We start from the raw sequence: 12,574 nt of genomic DNA on the forward strand, positions 1-12,574 counted from the left end.
CACTTGTTTAATAAGCGATTGACAAAACTTCATCTCCTTTGTCGAGATGAAGTTCATATTTCTGTGCCTATAATTTTAAGTGGCTACTGAATTTATAGGAAACAAAGTAGAGCAGTTTTCTTGTCATTATGTCTCAATAAAAAGTTTTAATGCCATTGAGGAGTTGGGAATTATCATAAAGATGTTACCAGCTATTAATATGAAATATCAAACATCAGATCTATCAAATAAGATGAAAAGATTATAATAACTAATAGTCTGGTTCATAAGGGTGTAGAGCAACTAGCATTCTTAAACATCACGGTTAGGGGGAAATTAGTACAAGTATTACACTTTAATCCTCTTAAAAGTTTTAAAACTATTGTAGTGGACAGTTGATCCCCTTTTCCCTTTTGTTCAGGAATCTGAATTTCTTTACCCTGACCCTCTACCCTGTCCCCAAGCACCCCAAGCTGATTCACAAGTTCAGGAGTGAGTTCAGATTAAGTCACTTTGGCTAGCCCTTCCCCCTTGCCAGAGATTAAATCAAGAGGATGCCTGTGACCCAATTCTGACCAAAAAGACTCCATGAGGAGTCCATGTGGGAGCTTTTGGAAAGTTCTTACTAGCACGTGTGCTCAGTGTCCATCAGTCTCATTTATAATGTCTAAAAACTGGAAATACTAAATGTGAAATCGTTTGATTTATGCAAACGAGTACACAGCTGTTAGGATGACACCGTCCTTTGGTGAGAATGTTGCAATGGGCAGCTCTGGGGAGGAAAAAGCAAGTTAAAATGGTGTTGTTAATACTTAAAATGGAATACAGGTTTTAGATGTTTCTAAAAAAGTATGTTTTATTAGAATACAAGGGACCCTAACGGTCAAGGAAAGAGATGCACAGTTTCAGCAAAGTGGAAACCAGCACTGATTTGAGAACCTATGGATTCTGAACTCCTAGAAGGCCATAGAAAGGCTCAGTCCTTCAGATCTGCCATGAGTGAAAGCTGGCTCTGTTCTCTTACAGCTGGCAATCACTGCACACATCAGGGCAGCTTCTGTTCCCAACCTCTAGTTAGGAGAATGCCAGGAAATGACTTTCTTTGACACACCTTGAGTTACATGCCAATCCCTGGCCCAAATCACTGAGGCCAGAGTCAGCTTGAGCCACCCCTGTGGGGACCAGGCAGGCAAAGCCAGATGATGACACCTCCCTTTCCATTACACCCCCTGAAGAAGAGAATCCAAGGAGGGACAATTCTGTCCCAGAAGAAAGGAAGTGGGCTGGGCAGTCAAAATATGCATTCCCTACACACATTTAAGTGAGAATCAGAATGAGCTGGGAGAAATTTAAAATTAAGCAGTGACTTTCCTCTCCTCCCACAAGTGGTAATAAGAGAACATGCGTTTTTGAAAAGCTTCTTAGGAGTTTATGGCAAGTATCCTAACCCCGGAGACTCCCCCTCTTCTGAAATGTATATTTTTGTATAACAAAAATACGATGACTCCGTGTGTGCTTCACTGGGCACCACAGGCCTAAGGTAATAATAGGGAAATAAATGAGATCATAGATTCGCCAAAGTTAAATTAATAGAAAACAAACTCGTGTTTTCCGTGAAGAGAGTGGCTCTGTCTGATGGCATTTTGTCTTGCCCTCCTCTCGTGATGCATCTGCAGACCTATAGATATTCAAATGATGTAAAGAGAGAACTGCAAAATCACTTTTTTGCTGACAAGATCTTGAGAACACACTTGAGAGTCTGGGGTCTCACACCGCGTCACTGTTCTTTCTTAATGCCCTTGGGGCCCTCGAGTCACCTTGTAGAAGAGGTCTCTCCAGCGAGTGTGCCAAGGTGACCGGGCAGCACACCCACGCTTCCGGGACGAATGGCAGCATGTGCAGTCACAGCAGTTACTGTGTCGCTAGGCTGGTGCAGGGCGGCTAAGCCTGCGCCCCGGGCTGCCTCCGCGCCGCGGGTCCTAGCTCTGCACGCCTGTCACGCGAACCGCGCTGGCGCGCCTCCTAACTCGGCTTTCCCGGAAGGCGGCCCGGCTCCCGGCGCGGTCTGCACATCTGTCGGGGCGGGCCCGAGGGCCGGCGTCACCCCGCGCTGCCGGCCGGGGGCCGCGGGGACCCGCGCCGCCCGGGCCATCGCGTGACAGCTCCGCGGGCGCCGCCCTGCACCTGCCACCGCGGGCGGGGGCCCGGGGGCCAGTGCGTGCGGCCGCGCGCAGGCGGGTCACGCAAAGCCGGCGCCCGCCGGAGCCGGCCTCGCGTGCAGCGCGCCTGGCCCCCGGGGAGCGCGGCCCCGCCGGTTCCGGGCGCCGCGCGGCTCGCGGGCACCTGGGCGCGCGGGCGGGGGGCGCGGGCCCCGCGGACGTCGGCGCCGCCCGGGGGAGGGGGCGGGGCGTCACCGCGGCGGCGCCCCCGCCCGCGCGTGCGGCGAGGGGAAGCTGTCGTGACGGCGGCGATGAGATCAGCCTGAGTAACCGCCGCGCCGGGCCGAGTGCAGCCGCTCACGCAGCCGCCGCCCGGGGCCGCGCCCCCGAGCCCTGCCACCCGGCGGCGAGGGTCGGGAGCCCTCGAGGAAAGCCCCGCAGAGGGCGGCGGGCAGGCCCGGGCTGCGCCGGCTCGGGAGTTGCTGCAGTCACTCAGTGCCGCAGGCAGCAGGGGCTCCGCGGCCGTTAAATGTGCCTTTAATTTGTTTATATTGCTTCGTTGGGTCGGCAGCACACACAGCCTGCACATGCGTGCGTGAAATTCAATTTACACACGCGAGTCTGGAGGCCTGGCTTGGCAAGAGGAGAATTGGGAATTCAGTAAGAGAGTCAGGCTACAGTCGGATTATGTAAAAGAACAAACAAATGAACTGGAAAAAACCCAGTCGTGACACCAAGAAGTCATTACATGCATCTTTTCATGGTCCTGAACATCCCGTACCAACTCGGTAATGATATATGGCAGGAAGTTCCAGTTAGAAGTAGAAAACGCTCGCGTCAGCTGTCCCAAGCAGACATCAAAAAAGCCTTTTGTTATAGACATGAGTAACATCTGTAACATAAGAGAGTAGTGTCTCTGTAATGTGCTCATAGTTCAGTCACCGAGTATACACGTGGTTCACTGGGAGGTGCATCACTTTAAAACAGGATTACCGTGCACAGAAAGATCTGCTCTGATTTTTAGGAGAATTTCTTTTTTACAGGTTATAATGTTCACAGGATATGAGCTTGGTAAGGACTTGAGCCTAAGTGCCTAGCAGATTGCATCAAATTGGTATTTGTGAATGAAGGACTGAATGAATGACTGTGTAGGCAGTACCTTCTAATGGTTAGAGCTATGAACTAGTGTGTCATAAGTGAGTACTGCTACCCAGCCACTGTCCCACATGTGATCCTGGTATGTGGGATTGAGGCTTACAGCATGCCAGGGGTGCAGGGAGCTGTGCTTAGTGGACATGCTAAGACATGTCAATCCCTATCTCATTTGAAGCTTGTGGTAGAGGACCCTTAGGACAGAAAAAAAGTGTCACCACTGAGGGGCTTTCTGGAACGTCAGCTCAGGACTGGACAGATAGGATGTTTTAGCTGAAATCAGAAGGTGAATGCCAGCCAGTTCCTCATCAATCTCTTCTATTTAGAAAACCGTAAAACAAAAGCACACAGGGCCCTGCTTTCCATCATTCTCCCTATCATGACACCCTTGTCGTTCTTCTGCTCAGCCACCACTTTAAGGCTGCAAGTGCCTTTCACCAGGGTCCTGCACAGTTGTTCAGGTTGCTGATGGCACTATGATGCCAGGTGGAGGAGGTGGTTAGGCAGTGAACTCCAGCCCTGGCTTCACCTGCCAAGACAGGGCTTCAATCCACCTGAGGAAGAGGTGGGGGGGTCTTCTTCTAATTTGATCAAAATTGGGCACAAAGCTATTTCAGAGCTCTCAGGTCACTACCTCCCCTCTGCCACTCAACATGTCTTTTCCTGTTGAATTTAATAGCATTGCTCTGCTGAGTCTCAAGACAGCAGCCTTGGTTATCGGGAGAAGCCAGGACTGAAGGAGAGGTGAGCCTCGTCAACTTCCAAGGCGTCTACTCTTGCAGAGGTAGGTGAAGACCAGCCAAGACACGATTCTGTTGTGTGAGGTCTTCTGCAGCAGAAAGAAAGCAGTGACAGCAACAGCCTGCCTTTTCAATATTAGCAAACTGAGAGAACCCTGGGCGGGTTGCTCAGGGACTGTGATAGGTGACAGGTGGCTGAGTTCATTGGTAGGCTTTGCTGTCAGGTGATTGGTGGAGGACTGAACCCTGGGGGTGGCCTTGGGATTAGAGCATGTTCCTTTTCCCGTTGCTATCTTCTCTATAGCTTGTTGACATTACATCATGGTATAAATAATGAGCAGTAGAGTCTGCAGAGTCAGGAGCTAGTGACCTGATTAGTCCGAACTTCTCAGGGGAGACGTGCAAAGAGATGAGCCCCAACAGGATCTGAAGAGCTATGTGGTTTTGAAATCCTGGGTGGATGGGCCACACCCTGTATACACCTCAAATCTCCTAGTGCTTTGAAGGTATAATTAGTTGCTTAACTACTCCAGGGAGAGAGTTAATTAGATCTTTGTATGATTTGATTATCATAAAAATGAGAATTTAAAGGTAACTTATTAAAATGTGAAGATGTGAGAATAATATAAGTATATAAAACAAATTTGGAATTAATGTCATATAAAACCATAAAAATGACCCAACTGGATTAACACCTTTTAAAATGTAGTTTCTAACAATAATTAAGCAGTCCATCTATAATTTAGCACATCGGCCTAAAGCAAATAAAACATAGGAAGGAATCTTATTACTATGAACAACACAATTTATCACTTCACATATTAAATATTCTTATGTTATTTTAAAATTCATTAATGGTTACAAAAAGCCTTTAGAGAATGTTGCTTTCAACTCTATGTGGTTTCATGGTGGGGAAACAGGTTAAATAGGTGAAGTCAACTACTCCATGTCTTCCAAATCCTGTATCTACCAAAACTTAGAGAATAAAAGCAGCGGTGGAACTTTGCACATAGAAGACACTGAGTAGATAAATAAATATTGTTACAAGTGGATAAATACAGTCCCCCCTTGGAGACGAATGTGGCATGCCGTAGGCTGTTCTCGTCCGAGGACAGGCACTGCTGCTTGTTGGTATTCGCACTGCAAGTCCCAGGAGTGCGTGATGCTGGTTCCAATGAACCGATTAACGAATGGGAGAGAAACCGAATCAGAGCTCACCTCCCGGGCCCTGCTCCCCTCTCGTTGAGCACCTTCCTAGATCACTGCTGCTTTACGTGACCAGTGAGGAAAAAGGAAGCCGTGCAGATGGGAGCCTGGCTGTGGCCAGGCGTCTTTGAAATGAACAAAGCATTTGCAGATGTTTCAACAAGCGGAGGGGCTGGGCTGCGTGGAGGCCACAGGAAACAGCTTCCACACCTTGGGGCTACTACTATAAAGGTATCATCACTCATCGGCACAGAATTCCCTCGGAAGCTGGAAAAGGCACTCTGGGCTGGAATGCTGCATGAATCCAGACTTGCCTCAGGAATGCCACAAGCGATCCCATCTAAACAGAGAAATGAATGTGATTTGTAAAAATAGCAATCAGGATCTTGGTTATCTGGGAATCAAATCCTTTAATCACTGTGGACAGAACTAATGAAACTGGAAGAAACCATCATTGATTTTGAGAGTCTCCTTCTAAATTAGTTGGCCTTTGGCTTCTGGAGAGCAAAGTTCAAATTCCAGTTCCTGTCTGACAGGGAAATAAGTCAGACACAAAGTAGGCAGTCTTTCCGACGCCACACTGACGCGGAGCGTAGAGGGCATCTTTGTCTTGAAGAAACCGTCTTTTCAGAGTTGTTGAGTGCATTCAGCTCGTGTATATTTCATTGTTCCTTTTGAAAGTTTTTTGTTTTGACTTAGGACCTTTGTTTTGCTGGCAAATATAAAATTTTATGTTTTCTAGTGTAGTGTTCTAAATTCTACCAGCTTGGTGCATGGCCTCTTCTGGAGCACCTTAACATGTGGGCTGTGTGGACAGTAGTGCCTATGGTCCTAGGAAGCACCTGTGATCATCCTAACAGTGCCCAGCACTAGGTGAGGCCAGCTACTGGCTTTGTATCCTGGCATATTCCCATCCAAGTTCTCATCTCTGATATGGTTACAATCGGAGAATGCTTTTGCTTTTGGCTCAGTTTTATCAAAGTATCTGAATTCGTGGCCACTCTGAATTTGTTTCCCCCAAATCCTAAACTTTCCAAGTGAAAAGACCTTACAGTAACATAGCTGTGGACCACCTGATTTGTGGAGATGAGTTTTTTTCATCACTCCAAAATAAAAATTGTTCTTAAAGTATAAGGAATGGAAGAAAATATTAATGCTGACACTGAAATTGACCAGCATATTTGGAGAGGAGAGAACGATGAATTAACCCCGTTATTAGAGCATTACTTATGTACACGTTGCTGTTCTAAGTGCTTGTCCTCCATGAAGATTGGACTTCAATACACAAAGCTCAAGGCCAATGCTGGCCACACATCCTTTTGTCTTTTCTTAAACCCAGAAAAGGTACAGAAGTGTATCAGATTTGCTGTGCCTCCCTGGCACAGTTGGGTCCCTAGAACAGAGAAGAAACTCCTGTGTCATCGAGGTCCCCTCCCATATTTAGTGGACGAAGAAGCAAATCCAGAGGGCGATTAATTGATCCAACCAGCTATTATGATCATCATTTTGCAGGTACCACACACTGCACCAGTTTTGGTCTGAGGGCTCAGCAGTGAGCAAGACAAATGTGGTGTCTTGCCCTGGATCACACGGCTAATGGAGGAGTTGGAACCAGAAAGGAATCTGTAGCTTTCTAATTACAAGAGCCTCCATTAATCAAACGCTGCTTTGGTCCCAGCCCCTAAGTGTCTCACCTACATGCACTCTCTGCTGCCTCCTCTTCTCTGCCCAAGGGAAAAGTGGCTTATCTGTCTTCTTCGGAAGGAGTAGCTGCCTAAGTAATGCAGCCCTGTCCCTTCTCCCTGGGTGGGGGCGGGGTGCTGGGCTGGCTGAAGGATGGCTGTGCTGTGCTCCTCCAGGCCAGCAGAGAGAGGCAGGAGCTGTTCTCACAGGCCTGTGGAGCAGGGCACCAGCCTCCTTCTGGGGCTTAAAATTAGGAAGGCCAGTTTCTCAACAATACCAGCTTCCTCATCAGTCACATCTGTGTGTGTGTGTGTGTGTGTGTGTGTGTGTGTGTGTGTGTAAGAGAGAAGCATTTCATAAAAATAAAGGTGAAGACACAACTGTGCACTGTCATATTTGAACCATCCAAAGCCAGCATGCGCCTCACATTCTGAGCCCACAGGCCACCACACCTAGGAAATAGTGTCTTCACACAATACCAACATAACCTCCTTAACAGCTTTGCCCCAATTTCCTCCATTTCTACAACTGTGACATTCAGTTTTGAGGCTTTTTGGAGACAATGTGGTGAAACCAAAAGTATGTGGAATTTACAGAATTAGAAAAGCTGGATTTGAGTCTGAGTCTACTGTGAATAAGTGTCTGTAATTTTGAACCTCTGTTCTTTTTTTCCTCTAAACAATAGCACAGATTGCCTTACTGAGCTCATGTGCTTAAGGCCCAAAAAGGATAATAGATGTGCGAGTGCTTTGTAAACCATAAAAGACTATTTAAAAAAGTTAGTTGTTTTAACAAGTTTAAAGGGCAAGCCTGCCATAATAGTTCTCGGTTTTAGTATATATTTGAAGCTTGACTTTATACATAGGTGGCTGAAGGGTTAGGTGGGTGCTGGTGGGCTAAGTGGTTATTGTGGAAAGTCTAAGACTCATTCTACCACTAAGCTCTCCCCTGGCCCAACTAACATTACTGATTTTTTTAAAAGCTCTCTTCTGGGATGGGGAGATAGCTCAGTTGGTAGAGTGCTTGCCTTGCAAGCACAAGGCCCTGGATTCGATCCCCAGCACCACAAAAAAAAAAAAAAAAAAAAAAAAAAAAAAAAAGCTCTCTTCCATTGCTATTAGTCTTTTGCATTAAGCAATCCCTCTCCCAGTGATCTCCTTTGAATTTTGAGCAGGTTTTAGAAGGCTTTCCCACTACAAAGAAGCATGAGGACCCCTAAAAGTGGATTTGGGAAAGGCTAAAAGAAAGGTTGAAGGCAGGTAGTAGTCAAAGGAAAGTCTAAGCTGCAAGTTTCAACCTAAAGCACTTGTAAGGAAACCGAGGCAGCTCTGGGCACCATGGGGCACGCCTGTGAGCTCAGTGACTCAGGAGGCTGAATCAGGAGGATCGTATGTTCCAGACCAGCCTCAGCAATTTAGCAAAACTCTGTCTCAAAATAAAAGATAAAAAGGGCTAGGGATGTAGCTCAGTGGTAGAGCACCCCTGGGTTCAATCCCCAGTACAGGAAAGGGGGAGAAAATAACTGAGAAGGGAGCTAGGAAGACAGGAACATGTTTCAAAGTGGCACCTTCTCCATAAATACATTTTTCTCCATAACTGTTTTAAGGTGTGCTCCCTCTGATGACTTAGCCATGTCTTAGCCTGCAAGGCAGGAGAGATGAGCTCCAGTCCTGCCTCTTGACCATCTAGTGGGGTGGCCTTGCCCATGTAACTCCATCTCTGTGGGCTCAGTTTCCTTCTCCTTAAAATGAAATCTCTGGGCAAATGTTCTCTAAAGCCTATTCTGCAACATACAAGACAATACATTTTTCTCCTATGTGTGAAGGACAGGCTCTGTTTTCCTGCAAGGAGATAATTCCGTTCCTGTGTAGGTAGGTTTAAGCAAATGGGATCAAAGAAAGAGGCCAACCTCAGGATCTGGGCATTAAGAGCAAAGCGATTTGAAGAGGGCATCGGCTGATACAGTACTAATCATCCTGAGACTCCATCGGAACTCAAGCATACCTAAGCATACCAACATAACCTTCTTAAAGCTTTGCCACAATTTCCACAATTTCTACAACCGTCTTTCATGTGATTTCAGAAGTGATCAAATAGCTTTGGTGTCTATTAATAAATTTCCACTCCAAGGACCAACAATAGTAATACTATTGTCATTTTCTCTCATATACATTACAATTACTCTTTTCTACTAAATATGACTCCGTCCGTCCACCAGAACAAAAGGCCGCAACCATTACTATTAGACTAAAGGCAGACAACCAGGGAAAGTCAAGGGACTTTGGGAAGGAAGATAATACACAGGTAAGACGATGGCCTTTGAAATCAGATCAACTATTTGATGGCATCAAATATTAGTTCCACTAAGTCTTGACACTTAGCACCTCTGATTTCTATTTTCCTCATCTGTGAAAAGCCAGGCTGACACCGGCTTTGCAATTGTGAGGAATCACAGTACTGTGTGAGAAGTACTGACGGTCCACTGTCAATGTTATCACGACTTCTTTGTATGCGCAATTTATTTTTCTATATGGTATAAGGATCCAGGTTTTGGTGACACTGGGGATTAAACCCAGGGCCTCACCCATGCTCGGCGAGCTCTCTACCACTGAGTTACAGCCCCAGCCCTATTTCTTTGTAAAGGATGTCAGTGGACCAAATAACTCTCTTCTTCCCGTTTTAAACTTGAAATCATGTTCCTCCCAGCTCTTAACTCTCATGGAACTGCGCTCAAACTCAGTGAACTTGTTTTCTTAACTTACATACTTATATTCATAAGACCACCTCAGAAAACAATGATGGTCCTCAGGATGGAATCTCTCTCTCTCTCTTTTTTGGTTTTTTTTTTTTTTTTTTTTTTTTTTTTATTACTAAGGATGGAACCCAGGGGTGCTTAACTACTGAACCTTACCCCCAGCCCTTTTTTATCTTTTATTTTGAGACAGTTGCTTACAGCCTTGCTAAGTTGCTAAGTCTGGCTTTGAACTTGCAATCCTCCTGTCTCAGCTCCCAATCCACTGGGATTATGAACATGTTCCACCACATCTGGCTAGAATCTCTTTTTCAACATTAAAAAAAAAAAAAGACAGGGATGTAGCTCAGTGGTAGAGCACTTGCCTAGCATACTTAAGGCTCTAGGTTTGATCTTGAGCATTGAAAAAAAAAATATATATATATGTATTATATATATATGTACGTATGTATGTATACTGTGGTAAAAGACCAATAATATGAAATGTACCATTTAAGTGTGCAATTCAGTAGCGTTTATTACATCCACATTCTTGTGCAACAGTAAATTATTAATGTCTGGAATCCCATAGTGCCTAGCACATTTGCTGAATGGCCTAGAATCTACCATCTGCCTTAATCCATTGGGTGGGTGGCTCTAACACAATACCACAAACTGGTCAGCTTATAAACAACACAGGTTTGTTTCTCCTGCTTGGGGCGGTTAGGAAGTCCAAGAGCAAGGTTCCAGGTGGCACCTTCTTGCCCTGTCCTTACTGGAGGAAGGCGCGAAGCAACTCTTCCTCAGGAACCCTAATTCCATTCCTGAAACTCCGCCCTCCTGACCCCATCACCTCCCAAAAGGCCCCACCTCCCAGCACCATCACTGGGGGTCAGCACTTCAACATGGGAACTTTGTCAGGACACAAACCCATATCACCAACCCAGTCCCTAAATTGCCTCTAGCCTGAGCCCAAAAGGGACCTTGGTGGCCCTGTCAGTAAGGATAGAATTATTATTTCTAAATCAAATTATTTTAAATATTTCCTAAGAGCTGGCATATGCCTCATGCCTTTAATTTTGTTTACTTGTATTCAAAATAGGTCATAAATTCCCGTGGTTCAAAATTCATCGGGTGTGTGGTGAAGATTCCAATTCAGCTCCCCCAACATCCAGGCTCCCTCCCTGCAGGTAACTCTGATCTTCCCAGAGTGTTTAGACAGAAGCAAGCAGGAGCACGCAGCCACACGGGTCCTCTACCCTGCTAATGTGCTGTACCCCTGGGGACACCGTGCTTTCCTCACCTAAGCTACCTCAAGGGTCACACCATTTACTACACCCATTTTTACATTTCATGGATATGCAATAGTCTTAATTGATCAGTTTCCTGTTAACCAACATTGAGGGATCTTCTTTCTTTCTTTTCTTTTTTCTTTTTTGCCATTCTTGTTAGCCAAACCCTACAGCAGTGAATAACCTCTTGGTCCCCTGCTTGACAGGGTGCAGGTACAGAGTAAACGTCTAGACCTGAAATTACTGGGCCAAGGCATGTGCATTAGTAGTTTGGGTAGTCATCGCTGGAGATTCCCCCTCCCTACCCTCTAGCAGTGGAGAATCGTTGCAGTGTGATGACAGATGTCCCTGACAATGGAAGTGTGTATTCCACATGTGAAAAGAGTGGAGGCAGAAAAAATGGAATCACTACCCCCACGCCCATGCCCCCCCCACCCAGCTTCTTTTGTTCAGTATTTTCAATTCATCAGAGACATCTCTGCTTGGCCAGGCTCACCATGTCGAGCCCCACCTCCTCAGGGTCTCCTGGAGTCACTAGCCCTGGGTTATGACCAGCTGTGGGGTCACATGCTCAACTCAAGTCCAGTCTGGTGGCCCAGGGTCAGTTCGAAGAGCTTGAGGCTGTCTCTCTTTCAGGGGCTGTGGACAGTACAGGGTCCCTTCAAAGGAGTCTTGGACAGCCAAGTACTTGCATTAGAATATCTACGAAGGCAGCTGTCCTCCCGCTTTTCCGGGAACAGGCCCTGCTGTGTGGGTGGCATGATTACTGATAGTGCTCTCAACACTCAAAGCGTCTTGAACTTGATCATGACTTACTGACTTTGCATGGGCTGGAGCAGTTCCTACTGCATCGCAGAGTCCTGAGGGCTTGCAAAGGTGCATGGGGAGAGACTCGCAGCGGGAAGGAGAGAAGCCACGCAGGTGGGGTTTGGGCCCCCAGACCACTGCAGAACGGACTACGCGGAGTTTGAGTTTATAATAAACGAGCACACGTCTACCCAATAGGAGTTAGATGGTTCTGAAAACTTTTCAGTCGAAAGTGCTTGTCCCTCTCTATTAATTCTGTTGGGCATTTTCTACACCAAAAGAGATGATCGAAAGCCTGTTGAGGGAGTAGTCACTCTGATTGACTTGCAAAGCCACCCGTGAGCAGAGCGAAGCGTGGACGGGAAGGCAGCTGTAGCTGCCCACAGCCGCCTTTGTTTCCTGGTAAACTTGGTGGTCTTGGCAGCCTGAAAAGAGGGAGTTGTCTGGGAGGCCAGGAGAGCCCAGAGAGTGGGCTTCCTGTCATTCATGCCTCCAGCCACGTGAGCAACCAGAACCACTTCTGCCGCCATGGGAGGCAAACGCCTCGTGACTCAGCCAGCGGCCTCCTGCGGGCCTATGTCTGGAGTGCAGCCTTGAGGTGCGTGCCCTGCCCAGCCTGGGGCAGTCTCTGCTTGCCTGCACCTGGGCAGGAGGGTGGAGGAGGCTTGACGCGTTCAGCAAGCAGGTCAGCCTTGGCCTCCGACACACATATTCGGCCTTCAAGTTCGCAAAGGTGCTCCTGGGCTCCTCCTGTGTTAACACGGGCTAAAGGACATCTGTGTTGATTCGGCTCTGAGTCCCTGGGCCGGGCTTCCCGGGTCGCTA

General features: G+C 47.0%; 1 protein-coding gene across 4 annotated transcripts in view; it reads left to right on the top strand.

Annotated features, from left to right (window-relative positions):
- LOC306638037 (uncharacterized protein) overlaps positions 1-12,574 on the top strand; it is a 34,003-nt gene that overhangs the window by 5,385 nt on the left and 16,044 nt on the right. Inside the window, exons 2-4 of one of the 4 annotated variants that reach the window (XM_079101113.1) lie at positions 3,970-4,074; positions 9,138-9,223; positions 10,753-11,327. In XM_079101113.1, the coding sequence (XP_078957239.1) occupies positions 3,970-3,983 (14 nt within the window). In that variant the 3' untranslated portion in view covers positions 3,984-4,074; positions 9,138-9,223; positions 10,753-11,327. Of the gene's footprint in view, positions 1-3,969; positions 4,075-8,790; positions 8,935-9,137; positions 9,224-10,752; positions 11,328-12,574 lie in introns of those variants that run through there. The other 3 variants (XM_079101114.1, XM_079101116.1, XM_079101115.1) reach the window with 3 other exon arrangements.

This window comes from Sciurus vulgaris (genome assembly GCF_902686455.1).
Source record: "Sciurus vulgaris genome assembly, chromosome: 10".
Classification (NCBI taxonomy): domain Eukaryota; kingdom Metazoa; phylum Chordata; class Mammalia; order Rodentia; family Sciuridae; genus Sciurus; species Sciurus vulgaris.